This window comes from Pristiophorus japonicus, chromosome 12 (assembly GCF_044704955.1).
Source record: "Pristiophorus japonicus isolate sPriJap1 chromosome 12, sPriJap1.hap1, whole genome shotgun sequence".
NCBI classification, from domain to species: Eukaryota; Metazoa; Chordata; class Chondrichthyes; family Pristiophoridae; genus Pristiophorus; species Pristiophorus japonicus.
Window position 1 is genome coordinate 15,259,942 of NC_091988.1, and position 14,887 is coordinate 15,274,828.

Sequence of the window (14,887 nt, forward strand, 5' to 3'; positions counted from 1 at the left end):
CTACTTTTATAAGCAAAAAGAGAACTGTTATCATGTTCTTTAATTATATGTGATTGTATATTAGTTTAAATATTCTCAGTTATATCTATGCAGCATCTGTTTTGGTACCTCAAAAGTAGTAATCTCGGGATTGCTACCAGTGCCACGTGCTAGTCAGAGTAGGAATCGCAGGATAGCGCAGATGAATACATGGCTTGAGCAGTGGTGCAGCAGGGAAGGATTCAAATTCCTGGGGCATTGGAACAGGTTCTGGGGGAGGTGGGACCAGTACAAACCGGACGGTCTGCACTTGGGCAGGAACGGAACCAATGTCCTAGGGGGAGTGTTTGCTAGTGCTGTTGGTGAGGAGTTAAACTAATATGGCAGGGGGATGGGAACCAATACAGGGAGACAGAGGGAAACAAAAAGGAGACAAAAACAAAAGACAGAAAAGAGATGAGTAAAAGTGGAGGGCAGAGAAACCAAAGGCAAGAAATAAAAAGGGCCACTGAATATAAAAGGGCTGCAGGAGGAGTAAAAACTAAAAATCATGGTTTAAAAACGAGGATGAAAACACTCTACCTAAATGCACGCAGCATTAGAAATAAAGTAAATGAGTTGACGGCACAAATCATTACAAATGGGTATGATTTGGTGGCCATAACAGAAACATGGTTGCAAGGTGGCCAAGACTGGGAATTAAACATACAGGGGTATCTGATGATTCAGAAAGATAGGCAAGAAGGGAAAGGAGGTGGGGTAGCTCTGTTAATAAAGGATGATTTCAGGGCAGTTGTGAGGGATGATATTGGCTCCAATGAACAAAATGTTGAATCATTGTGGGTGGAGATTAGAGATAGTAAGGGGAAAAAGTCACTGGTCGGCGTAGTTTATAGGCCCCAAATAATAACTCCATGGTGGGGCGGGCAATAATCAAGGGAATAATGGAGGCATGTGAAAAAGGAACGGCAGTAGTTATGGGGGATTTTAATCTACATATCGATTGGTCAAATCAAATCGCAGGGGGTAGCCTGGAGGAGGAATTCATAGAATGCATACGGGATTGTTTCTTAGAACAGTATGTAACAGAGCCTACAAGGGAGCAAGCCATTTTGGATCTGGTCCTGTGTAACGAGACAGGAAAAATAAACGATCTCCTCGTAAAAGATCCTCTCGGAATGAGTGATCAGAATATATTGGATTTGTAATACAGATTGAGGATGAGGAAGTTGTGTCAGAAACGAGCGTACTATGCTTAAACAAAGGGGACTACAGTGGGATGAGGGCAGAGTTGGCTAAACGTAGACTGGAAACAAGGACTAAACGGTGGCACAATTGAGGAACAGTGGAGGACTTTTAAGGAGCTCTTTCATAATGCGCAACAAAAATATATTCCAGTGAAAAAGAAGGGCGGCAAGAGAAGAGATAACCAGCCGTGGATAACCAAGGAAATAAAGGAAAGTATCAAATCAAAGATCAATGCGTATAAGGTGGCCAAGGTTAGTGGGAAACTAGAGGATTGGGAAAATTTTAAGCAACAGCAAAGAATGACTAAAAAAGCAATAAAGAAAGGAAAGTTAGATTACGAAGGTAAACTTGCGCAAAACATAAAAACAGATAGTAAAAGCTTTTACAGAAATATAAAATGGAAAAGAGTGACTAAAGTAAATGTTGGTCCCTTAGAAGATGAAAAGGGGGATTTAATCATGGGAAATGTGGAAATGGCTGAGACCTTAAACAATTATTTTGCTTCCGTCTTCACAGTGGAAGACACAAAAACCATGCCAAAAATTGCTGGTCATAGGAATGTGGGAAGGGAGGACCTTGAGATGATCACTATCACTAGGGAGGTAGTGCTGGACAGACTAATGGGACTCAAGGTAGACAAGTCCCCTGGACCTGATGAAATGCATCCCAGGGTATTAAAAGAGATGGCGGAAGTTATAGCAGATGCATTCGTTATAATCTACCAAAATTCTCTGGACTCTGGGGAAGTACCAGCGGATTGGAAAGCAGCTAATGTAACGCCTCTGTTTAAAAAAGGGGGCAGACAAAAGGCAGGTAACTATAGGCCAGTTAGTTTAACATCTGTAGTGGGGAAAATGCTTAAAGCTATCATTAAGGAAGAAATAGCGGGACATCTAGATAGGAATAGTGCAATCAAGCAGACGCAGCATGGATTCATGAAGGGGAAATCATGTTTAACTAATTTACTGGAATTCTTTGAGGATATAACGAGCATGGTGGATAGGGGTGTACCGATGGATGTGGTGTATTTAGATTTCCAAAAGGCATTCGATAAGGTGCCACACAAAAGGTTACTGCAGAAGATAGAGGTACGCGGAGTGAGCGGAAATGTATTAGCATGGATAGAGAATTGGCTGGCGAACAGAAAGCAGAGAGTCGGGATAAATGGGTCCTTTTCGGGTCGGAAATCAGTGGTTAGTGGTGTGCCACAGGGATCGGTGCTGGGACCACAACTGTTTACAATATACATAGATGACCTGGAAGAGGGGACAGAGTGTAGTGTAACAAAATTTGCAGATGACACAAAGATTAGTGGGAAAGCGGGTTGTGTAGAGGACACAAAGAGGCTGCAAAGAGATTAAGATAGGTTAAGCGAATGGGCTAATGTTTGGCAGATGGAATACAATGTCGGAAAGTGTGAGGTCATCCACCTTGGGAAAAAAAACAGTAAAAGGGAATATTATTTGAATCGGGAGAAATTACAACATGCTGAGGTGCAGAGGGACCTGGGGGTCCTTGTGCATGAAACTCTTTTGAGTTCCTTGTGCATGAATCCCAAGAAGTTAGTTTGCAGGTGCAGCAGGTAATCAGGAAGGCGAATGGAATGTTGGCCTTCATTGCGAGAGGGATGGACTACAAAAGCAGGGAGGTCCTGCTGCAACTGTATAGGGTATTGGTAAGGCCGCACCTGGAGTACTGCGTGCAGTTTTGGTCACCTTATTTAAGGAAGGATATACTGGCTTTGGAGGGGGTACAGAGACGATTCACTAGGCTGATTCCGGAGATGAGGGGGTTACCTTATGATGATAGATTGAGTAGACTGGGTCTTTACTCGTTGGAGTTCAGAAGGATGAGGGGTGATTTTATAGAAACATTTAAAATAATGAAAGGGATAGACAAGATGGAGGCAGAAAGGTTGTTTCCACTGGTCGGGGAGACTAGAACTAGGGGGCACAGCCTCAAAATACGGCGGAGCCAATTTAAAACAGAGTTGAGAAGGAATTTCTTCTCCCAGAGGGTTGTGAATCTGTGGAATTCTCTGCCCAAGGAAGCAGTTGAGGCTAGCTCATTGAATGTATTCAAGTCACAGATAGATAGATTTTTAACCAATAAGGGAATTAAGGGTTACAGGGAGAGGGCGGGTAAGTGGAGCTGAGTCCACGGGCAGATCAGCCATGATCTTATTGAATGGCGGAGCAGGCTCGAGGGGCTAGATGGCCTACTTCTGTTTCTAATTCTTATGTTCTTACGTTCTTATGTTGTAAATGAAGAGACCTTTGTGCGTGTTGATGCAGGTGAGGCCCTTTGATGATTCCTCCAGCTCCTGCGTCATGTAGACCAAGGTCAAGTCCAGCTTCGTGAACATCTTTCCTCCCTCCAGCATCACGAAAAGGTTGTCTGCCTTTGGTAGTGGGTATTGATCCTGCAGGGAGAAATGATTGATAGTTAATTTGTAATCACCACAGATTCTGATGGTGCCATCTCCCTTGAGGATTGGAACAATTGGACTGGCCCAGCCGTTGAATTCGATCGGTGAAATGATACCCTCTCGTTGCAGCCGGTCCAGCTCGATCTCCACCCTCTCTCTCATCATGTACGGTACTGCTCTCACCTTGTAATGGATGGGTCGCGCCCCCGGAATTAGATGGATCTGCACTTTTGCTCCTTGGAACTTCCCGATGCCTGGTTCGAACAGCGAGGGGAACTTGTTTAAGACCTGGGCAGATGAAGTGTTGTCAACGGGCGAGAGCTCTTGGACGTCATCCCAGTTCCAGCATATCTTTCCCAGCCAGCACCTGCCGAGCAGCGTGGGACCATCGCCCAGTACCACCCAGAGTGGTAACTTGTGCACCGCTCCATCGTAGGAGACCTTTACAGTAGCACTGCCGGTTACGGAATCAGTTCCTTTGTGTAAGTTCTCAGTTTAGTGCGAATGGAAGTCAGGACTGGCCTTGAGGCCTAGCTGCACCACAATTTATCTAAAGTCTTTTTTCTCATAATGGACTGGCTCGCGTCCGTGTCCAGCTCCATTGACACTGGAAGTCCATTTAATTTAACCTTCAGCATTATCGAGGGACACTTTGTGGTAAATGTGTGCACCCCATATACCTCTGCCTCCTCGATCTGAGGCTCTGGTTCGTCGTGATCCACCGTGGATCTGTCCTCTGCAACATGGTGGTTTGCAGGATTAGCAGGGTTTGCAGCTCGCCTGCACATATGTTGGAGATGTCCCATTGTTCCACAGCCCTTGCAAACATATCCTTTGAAATGGCATGAATGGAAACGATGATCACCCCCGCAGCGCCAACAAGGTGTTAATGGCCTTGTATTCATCACCCTTGATGATGGACTCTGAAACATCTGCGGACGTGCAGGTGCAGGCTTGTAAGTCCTGCCCTGTACATTGCGATTCAAAAACAACATTACTTTGTTCACAGTACTTGTAGCAGCACTCGTGTGTTGGGAAATTTGTTTGGTGTTGTCACTGGTGGTAATGAACACCTAGGCTATCGCTATGGCTTTACTCAAGGTTGGGATCTCTACAGTCAAAAGTTTGCGAAGTATTACTTCATGACCAATGCCAAGTACAAAGAAGTCCCTGAGCATGTGCTCCAAGTGTCCTTCAAATTCGCAATGTGCTGCAAGGCGTCTTAGCTCGGCGACATAGCTCGTCACTTCCTGGCCTTCAGACCTTTTGTACGTGTCGAACCGGTACCTCGCCATCAGAACGCTTTCCTTCGGGTTCAAATGCTCAAAGACCAGTGTGCACAAATCATCGTACGATTTCTCTGTGGGTTTTGCTGGAGCGAGCAGATTTTTCATGAGGCCATACGTTGGTGTTCCGCAAACGGTGAGGAGGATTGCCCTTCATTTGGCAGCATTCGCTTCTCCTTCCAGCTCATTGGCCATGAAGTATTGGTCGAGTGGCTCCAAGAAGGTTTCCAAATCATCTCCCTTCGAAAATTTCTCCAGGAAGCCCACTGTTCTCTACATCATTGGGTTTGTCAAGTGTATCTCGTCACCAGTTGTTATGTATGAATAAAGAGGCTGACCAAATACTGTGAGCTCAAAGTAAAGTGTGACCATAGTCTTTTATTGCAGGTCTCCAGAGTGCCTCTCCAGCCTGTGAGGCCTCCTTAAGTACAGGTGCTCCCAAGGGATTGTGGGATCCCTTGGGACGCCAGGGGATGAGCCCTCTGGTGGTTACACAAGGTATTTACAGGATTACATATATAACAATCATCATAGTAAGTCCCTCAAAATCGAGGAAGACTTGCTTCCACTCTAAAAGCGAGTTCTCAGGTGGCTCAACAGTCCAATACAGGAATTACAGTCTCTGTCACAGGTGGGACACAGTGGTTGAAGGAAAGGGTGAGTGGGGAGTCCGGTTTGTCGCTGTCTGCGTTTGGTTTCTGCATGCTGTTGGCGACGAGACTCGAGGTGCTCAGCACCCTCCCGGATGCTCTTCCTCCACTTAGGGCAGCCTTGGACCAGGGATTCCCAGGTGTCGGTGGGGACATCGCATTCAATGAGCTAGCTCATTGAATGTATTCAAGTCACAGATAGATAGATTTTTAACCAATAAGGGAATTAAGGGTTACGGGGAGAGGGCGGGTAAGTGGAGCTGAGTCCACGGGCAGATCAGCCATGATCTTATTGAATGGCGGAGCAGGCTCGAGGGACTAGATGGCCTACTCCTGTTCCTAATTCTTATGTTCTTATGTTCTTATATTTATTAAGGAGGCCCTGTGGGTGTCCTTGAAATGCCTCCTTTGCCCATCTGGGGCCCGCTTACCGTGCAGGAGTTCCAAGGAGAGCGCTTGCTTTGGGAGTCTCATGTCGGGCATGCGGACGATGTGGCCCACCCAACGGAGATAGTCAAGAGTCAAGTGTGGTCAGTGCTTCGATGCTGGGGATGTTGGCCTGATCGAGAACACTACCATTGGTGCACCTGTCCTCCCAGGGGATTTGCAGGATCTTGCAGAGGTAGTGCTGGTGGTACTTCTCCAGTGCTTTGAGGTGTCCACTGTATATGGTCCACGTCTCTGAGCCATACAGGAGGGCGATTTTCACTACTGCCCTGTAGACCATGAGCTTGGTGCGAAATTTGAGGTCCTGGACTTCAAACACTCTCTTCCTCAGGAGGCAGTGTTGGACCTCGTCATCGATGTCTGCCCTTGCTGATAATAGGTTCCCAAGGTATGGAAAATGGTCCACGTTGTCGAAGGCCACGATGTGGATTTTGATGACCGGGGGACAGTGCTGTGTGGCGGGGTCAGGTTGATGGAGGACCTTTGTCTTACGGATGTTTAGTGAATGGCCCATGCTTTCGTACACCTTGGCGAAAGTGTTGGCGATGGCTTGGATTTGGCCTCTGAGTGCGCGCAGACGCAAGCGTCGTTCGCGAACTGTAGTTCGATGACAGAGGATGGGACGACCTTGGATCTAGCCTAGAGGCGACGAAGGTTGAACAGGTTCCCATTGGTTCTATTGTTTAGTTCCACTCCAGCGGGGAGTTTGTTGAGAGTGAGATGGAGCATTGCAGCAAGGAAGATCGAGAAAAGGGTTGGCGCGATGATGCAACCCTGCTTGACCCCGGTCCGTACATAGATTGGATCTGTGGTGGATCATTGGTCATGGCTCGCATGTCGTCGTAGAGCAAGCGGAAGATGGTGATAAACTTTTGGGGGCAGCCAAAATGGAGGAGGACGCTCCATAATCCCTCACGGTTGACAGTGTCAAAGCCTTTTGTAAGGTCAAAGAAGGCTATGTACAAGGGTTGGTGCTGTTTCCTACATTTCTCTTGTAGTTGTCGCGCGGTGAAGATCATGTCCGTTGTACCCCGTAGTGGACGGAATCCGCACTGTGACTCCGGGAGGAGCTCCTCAGCCGCAGAGAGAAGACGGTTGAGGAGGTTTCTAGCGATGACTTCCTAGTGGCTGATAACAGTTGTCGCAGTCGGACTTGTTCCATTTTTTGAAGATGGTCACGATTACGGCATCTCTGAGATCTCCTGGCATGCTCTGCTCCTTCCAGATAAGAGCAATGAGGTCATGCATTCGAGCCAATAGTGCCTCCGCGCCTTACTTTAGTGCCTCAGCAGGGATTCCATCTGCTCCTGATGCCTTGTTGTTCTTGAGCTGACGGATGGCCTTTTCTACCTCGTGCAGGGCTGGGGTTTTGCTGAGATGGTGGCGGGTAGCATGCTGTGGGATGGAATCGAGGACACTCGTGTCAAAGGCAGAGTCTCGGTTAAGGAGATCTTCGAAATGCTCCTTCCAGCAGGCCCTGACTACCTCGGTGTCCTTAATGAGTGTCTCCCCATTCTTGGCCAGCAGTGGGATGGGGCCTTGGGTGCTTGGGCTGTAGGTGACCTTGACTGCGGTGAAGAATCCTCGCACGTAATGGCTGTCGGCCAGCTGCTGAATCTCCTGTGCTTTCTCCATCCACCATCTATTCTTTAGGTCGCAGGTTTTTTGTTGGACCTCAGCCTTCAGCCATCTGTAGGCTGCTCCCAAGTTGGGTTGCTGCTTTAAGTTCAGAAATGCCTTCCGTTTGCGGCTTATTAGCTCCAGGTCGTTCTCGTCATACCAGTCTTGTTGTTTCCTGGTTGAATGACCGAGCGTCTCTTCGCACGTGCTGGTTATGGAGGCCTTGAGGGCCGGTCAGGCACTGTGGGCACTCTGCGTCTTGGGCTCATCGAGGGTCGCGAGGTTGGCAGTGAGGCACTGGCTGCATAGGGCTTTCTCAACTGGGTCTTTGAGAGCCCCGCCGTTGATTTTTCTGCAACATTGCCACTATTGCCGTCGCTGTTTTGGAGCTACATTGATTGTAATGATGGAGCGGATTAGGTGGTGGTCCATCCAGCAGTCATCGGCTCCTGTCATGGCTCGGGTGATGTGCACGTCCTTGCGGTCCCTGATGCAGTCGAGCAGGTGCCTGTGATTGGAGCGAGGGTGTTGCCACGATGCCTTGTACTTGTCCCTCTGGCGGATCAAGGTTGTGTTCTAGGCATTTTGCCAGGAGCAGGGTGCTGCTGGAATTGCCAAAGGCACACTCCTTTGAACCAACAGACGATAGAGGAATAAAAACTGAAAATGCTGCAAATCTCAACAGGTCAGGCAGCATCTGTGGAGAGGAAGCAGAGTTAACGTTTCGGGTCGATGACCCTTCGTCAGAACTGGAGAGTTTTTAGAAAGAACAGATTCTTAACCAGCACTGAAAGGGAGAGGGGCAGAAAGAACAAAAGGGAAGGTCTGTGTAAGGGTGGAAGACAGGAGAGATTAAAATAGTAGCAAGCGCTCTACTTGGAGCTCCTTCACGGCAAATGAGCCAAACGTGGGCAGAGGAAACGTTACAAGGACACCCTCAAAGCCTCCCTGATAAAGTGCAACGTCCCCACCGACACCTGGGAGTCCCTGGCCAAAGATCGCCCTAAGTGGAGGAAGTGCATCCGGGAGGGCGCTGAGCACCTCGAGTCTCATCACCGAGAGCATGCAGAAATCAAGTGCAGGCATTGGAAAGAGCGTGCGGCAAACCAATCCCACCCTTCCTTTCCCTCAATAACTGTCTATCCCACCTGTGACAGGTACTGTGGCTCTCGTATTGGACTGTTCAGTCACCTAAGGACTCATGTTAAGAGTGGAAGCAAGTCTTCCTCGACTCCGAGGGACTGCCTATGGTAGAAACATAGAAACAGAGAAAATAGGTGCAGGAGTAGGCCATTCGGCCCTTCGAGCCTGCACCGCCATTCAATGAGCTCATGGCTGAACATGCAATCTCAGTACCCCATTCCTGCTTTCTCACCAGACCCCTTGATCCCCCTAGTACTAAGGACTACATTTAACTCCTTTTTGAATATATTTAGTGAATTGGCCTCAACAAAAGTAAAGAGACAACATAAAACTAAAAAAAAAGCATACAAAAATGCAAAAAATAGCACAGATCCTGCCAAATGGAAAGATACAAAGAACAGCAAAGGGTGACAAAACAGATAGTAAGAGCTAAAAAAAAGGAGTATGAAATAAACTTGCAAAGGATATCAAAATCAACACAAATCTTTTTTACAATGATATTAGGGAAAACAGGATGGTCAGGAACAATGTTGGCCCCTTGCAAACTAATGTTGGTGATAAAGGAAATAGCGGACATGTTGAATAATTACTTTACAGTGGAGGAAGAATGCCGGAAATCCCAAGGAAACTAATATTGAATCGGGGCAGGGACTCACCAAAATTAACGTAAGCAAATTAACAGTAATGAAGACAATAATGGCAGTAAAGAGTGACAAATCACAAGGACCAGATGGTTTTGATCCCAGGGTTTTAAAGGAAGTAGGTGAGTATATTGCAGATGCCCCAACTATAAGTTTCCAAAGTTCTCTCGATTCAGGAACTGTTCCTTTAGATTGGAAAATTGTGCTTGTCACTCCGGTATTTAAGAATGGTAAAGGAGGGGAAACCAGGGAATTATAGACCAGTTAACCAAACATCTGTTGACGAGAAATTACAAGGCTAGGGTGACTAAACACCTTGAAAACTTTCAGTTGATCAGAGAGAGCTAACATGTTTTTGTAAAAAATAGTGGACAGGGGAATGACTATGGATGTTATTTATTTGGACTTCCCGAAACCATTTGATAAAGTCACTCATAAGAGACTGTAAACTAAGATTGAAGCCCATGGAATTGACCGTGAATTATTGACTTGGTTAGGAAATAGGCCGTGTGGCAGGAGACAAAGAGTAGGGATAATGGGCAGGAACTCTAATTGGCAGAATGTAACTAGTAGTGTCCCGCAGGGATCGGTGTTGGTGTATGATGATAAGTATATGGCCAAGTCAGAATGATGGGGAACTTGTAGGTGATGATGTTTCCATGATCAAACTGTTCGAAGAAGAGCAGGGTAGTTCTCCCATGTCCTGGCCAACATTTTACCTCAAACAATATCTCTAAAACATATTATCTGGTCGTTTAATTCATTGCTGTGTGTGGAACCTTGCTGTGTGCAAATTGGTTGTCATGTTTCCTTATATTACAACAGTGACTGCAGCTTCAAAAGTATTTCATTGGCAACAAAACATTTGGGACGTCCTGAGGTCATGAAAGGCACTATATAAATGTAGCATCTTTCTTCCTTAATGTTTAGAGGAATTTGGACTCTTCAATCTTTCGGACTGACTAAACTTTTTATAACAATATCTTGTGTTTATATAGTAGTCCTCACATAAACGGGTACTTTGTATCACTTTACAGGAGGGAGAGGGTGACACGAAGCAGGAAGTGAAGGAGCTAAGGGGAAGATGAAAGATGTGGTTCATAGAATCATAGAACGGTTACAGCACAGATGAAGGCCACGCGGCTTGTTGAGCCCGTGCTGGCTTTCTGCAAGAGCACCTCAGCTAGCCCCACTCCCCAGCCCTTTCCCCCTAGCCCTGCACATTTTTATCCTTCAGGTACTTATTGAATTCCCTTTTGAAAGGCATTCTTGAGTCTGCGTCCACCACCCTTTCAGGCCGTGAATTCCAGATTCTAACCACTCACTGCGTTAAAAAAACGTTTTTCTTATGTTGCCTTTGGTCCTTTTGCAAATCACCTTAAATCTGTGTCCTCTGGTTCTCGACCCAACTGTCAATGGGAACAGTTTCTCTCTATCTCCTCTGTCCAGACCCCTCATGATTTTGAACACCTCGATCAAATCTCCTCTCAACCTTCTCTGCTCTAAGGAGAACAACCCCAGCTTCTCCAGTTTATCTATGTAATTGAAATCCCTTATCCATGGAACCATTCTCGTAAATCTTTTCTGCACCCTCTCTAAGGCCTTCACATCCTTCCTAAAGTGTGGTGTCCAGAATTGGACACAATACTCCAGTTGAGGCCGAACCAGTGTTTTATACGGGTTCATCATTATTTCTATCCTTTTGTACTCTATACCTCTATTCATGAAGCCCAGGATCCCGTAAGCTTTTGTAACTGCTTTCTCAACCTGCCCTGCCACCTTCACTAATTTGTGCACATATATCCCCAGGTCTCTCTGTTCATGAATCCCCTTTAGGATTGTACACTTTATTTTTATATTTCCTCTCATTCTTTCCACCAAAATTTTTCATTTCACACTTTTCTGCGTTAAGTTTCATCTGCCACATGTCTGCCCATTCCACCAGCCTGTCTATGTCTTCCTGAAGTCTATCACTATCCTCCTCACTATTCACTATACTCCCAAGTTTTGTTTCATCTGCAAAATTTTTTATTGTGCCCTGTACACCCATATCCAAGTCATTAATAAATGTTAAGGAAAGCAGTGGTCCCAGTACCGACCCCTGGGGAACACCACTGTATACCTTCCTCTAGTCCGAAAAACAACCGTTCACCACTACTCTCTGTTTCCTGTCACTTAGCCAATCTCGTATCCATGCTGCCACTGTCCCTTTGATTCCATGGGCTTCAACTTTGCTGACAAGTCTATTATGTGGCACTTTGTCGAACGCCTTTTGGAAATCCATGTACACCACATCAACCGCATTGCCCTCATCAACCCTCTCTGTTACATCATCAAAAAACTCGATCAAGTTAGTTAAACACGATTTGGCTTTAAGGTTTTCCTTAATCAATCCACACTTGTCCAAGTGACTGCTAATTTTGTCCCTGATTATTGTTTCTAAAAGCTTCCCCACTACCGAGGTTAAACTAACCGGCCTATAGTTGCTGGATTTATCTTTACACCCTTTTTTGAACATTTGCACCTCTCCAGTCCTCTGGCACCATCCCCGTTTCTAAGGAGGATTGAAAGATTATGGTCAGTACCTCCGTGATTTCTTCCTTCCCTTCCCTCAGCATCCTAAGATGCATCCCATCTGGTCCTGGTGATTTATCTACTTTAAGTACAGCCAGCCTTTTTAGTGCCGTGTCTTTATCAATTCTTATCCCATCCAGTATCTCCTCCACCTCCTTTACAATGTCTATGGCAACATCATTTTCCTTGGTGAAGACAGATGCAAAGTACTCATTTAGCACCTCAGCCAAACCCTCTGCCTCCATGCATAGGTCTCCTTTTTGGTCCCAAATCAGCCCCAACCCTCGTCTTACTACCCGTTTACTATTTATATGCTTTTAGAAGGCATTTGAATGTAGGGAGTGAGGTAAGAATAAAATGTGGCTTTGGAAGACATCCAAGAGGGCAGAGGCATGAACAACTAGGCTGTGATGGAGTAGGAGAAGCAATCATCTACTGTCAGAGGAATGTAGGGCAGAGAGATTGCTCCTGGGCACGGCCAAGGTCCAGGCAGCGGGCGGTCGAGGGAGTCGTTCAGCCCGACTGCCTGCCTCTCTTCCGCGGTAACATCCGAGCCAGGGTGTCCCTGGAGATGGAGCACGCGGTGTCCATCGGTACGCTCGCGGCCTTCCGCGAGAGGTGGGCGCCGGAGGGACTGGAGTGCATCATCACCCCCGGCAACCAAATTTTAATTTGATTTAAAGTTTTGTTAAAGTTGAAAATGTTAATTTGTGAGTTCTAGTGCCCTTGCCAAAAGGGGGCATTTGATTTACGTCTCAACTAAAATAGTTGTAGGGCAGAGAGACCGGGACACGTGATTGAAGGATATTACCCAAATAGATTGTGATTTCAAAATGAGAACAAAACTCTTGTTGATCCACTGGAGCATTGGCTGCAGAGTTCTGGATTATCTAAAGTTTGTGAAGGGTAGAGATCGGACGGCACGAGGAAAACGCTGGAAAAATCATTCCTCCAGGTGATGGACAGACAGAGTGAGCTGGGAATGTCAACTCGGAGCAGTGCCGCCAGCAGGAGTTGACCAACATCGGACTCTGGCGGGGCAGGCTGGGAGTGAGGCAGTGCGGGCACGCTGGGAGTGAGGGCAGTGTGGGGCGCGGGACAGGCTGGGAGTGAGGGCAGTGTTGGGCGCGGGGCAGACTGGGAGTGAGGGCAGTGTTGGGCGCGGGGCAGACTGGGAGTGAGGGCAGTGTGGGGCGCGGGGCAGGCTGGGAGTGAGGGCAGTGCGGGCGAGGGCAGTGTGGGGCGCGGGACAGGCTGGGAGTGAGGGCAGTGTGGGACGCTGGGCAGGCTGGGAGTGAGGGCAGTGTGGGGCGCGGGGCAAGCTGGGAGTGAGGGCATCACTCGGCCGGCCGGCGCGGGCCAGGCTGGGAGTGAGGGCAGCGGCCAGCGCGGGGCAGGCTGGGAGTGAGGGCGGTGTGGGGCGCGGGGCAGGCTGGGAGTGAGGGCAGTATGGGGCGCGGGGCATGTTGGGAGTGAGGGCATCACTCGGCCGGCCGGCCGGGGCCAGGCTGGGAGTGCGGGCAGCGGTCGGCGCGGGGCATGCTGGGAGTGAGGGCGGGATGGGGCAGGCTGGGAGTGCGGCCAGCGCGGGGCAGGCTGGGAGTGAGGGCTCCGCCGGCCGGCGCGAGGTGCTGTGGGACGGCACGTCACTGCGGGTTGTTTGCTGCGACGTGGACGAGCTGCGAGGGAGGCTGGAGAAACAATCCGGCTCCCGCCATCAGCGTCCCCCCCGGGCCGCCGCCGCTGCTGAACGCCGCGCCACTAACGGAGTCCGGGGTGGGCCTGGGGAGCGGCAGAGGCCGTTAGGTGCAGAGCGATCACCGGCGCCGGCCCGGACGGTTTAAAAGGCCTCGGTGTGTGCGCTCGGAGGCTGCCGCACGATGAGTTGGTTCAATGCCTCACATCTGTCGAGCTTCGCTAAACAGGCGCTGTCCCAGGCTCAGAAATCGATCGACAGGGTGTTAGACATCCAGGAGGACGAGGGGGGCTCGTGGGCTGGCAGTATCACCGCGGGATATGAGCAAGGTACAGTGCCCCCACACCCCTTTCTCAGCCCCGCTTCAGTGTCTCAGTAACTTGGCTTTTTGTCTGCCCACTAATGCTTTTCTTGCCTCTCCGCCTTTCTTTCTCCCGTTTGTCCAGCACAATAATTAGAGGGTGTTACTCTGAAGCTGACATTGTGTTTGTCATGTCACTTGCTGCGAATTATTTATCATCGTGTGTATATGTAAATAATTTTAACTAGTTCTATAGATTACTTTCTGCTGTTTATTCAAATGGATTGTCAACAGGCTGTCTGCTGGTATACCTGTAAATTGATCTTTGGAAGATTAAATCACATATCCAAATTTAGAAAAGTAAGTTTACTTTTGATGATGTAAAAGTATACTGTAATAGAAAAGTCATTTACATGTTGTATTGCTAAAAGCATCAGTACAGGAAGCACCTAGATGAAGAGAAAGAATTGCAGGCAGTGTTTTGACAGAATATATATTTGTTCAGTGTTTTGCAGCTGTGGAGTTTTAGCAAAGTGTGGTCTGAAGAATTCTGTAATTTGACTGTTTCAAATGCAAACAGATTTACTGCCATCTTTCTGTGTTTTTGACAGTACTTAATAGTGATCTGACAGTATAAGCACAACGTTTAACAGCACATTCCAATTGATATGAAATTCAGAGATATAAGCCGCTTGAGCTTTGGTCCTGTGATTGTTTGCCCCATATTTGACTCTTTTAATGTTTCCCCTTGCAATTTAATTCATCTCACTTTGATTTGTGAATACACATTTGACAATGCAATTGATGATTGCAGATACTTTTAAAACATTTAAAAAATGTAATCAAGCAAAATAGGAAATTAAGCCAAACATTA

General features: G+C 47.5%; 1 protein-coding gene across 1 annotated transcript in view; it reads left to right on the forward strand.

The window, feature by feature from the left end:
- The first annotated feature begins 13,627 nt into the window (after positions 1 to 13,627).
- Positions 13,628 to 14,887, forward strand: part of tmf1 (TATA element modulatory factor 1) — a 53,140-nt gene continuing 51,880 nt past the window's right edge. Inside the window, exon 1 of the mRNA XM_070895197.1 lies at positions 13,628 to 14,041. Within this exon, the coding sequence (XP_070751298.1) occupies positions 13,897 to 14,041 (145 nt within the window). The 5' untranslated portion in view covers positions 13,628 to 13,896. The remainder of the gene's footprint in view (positions 14,042 to 14,887) is intronic.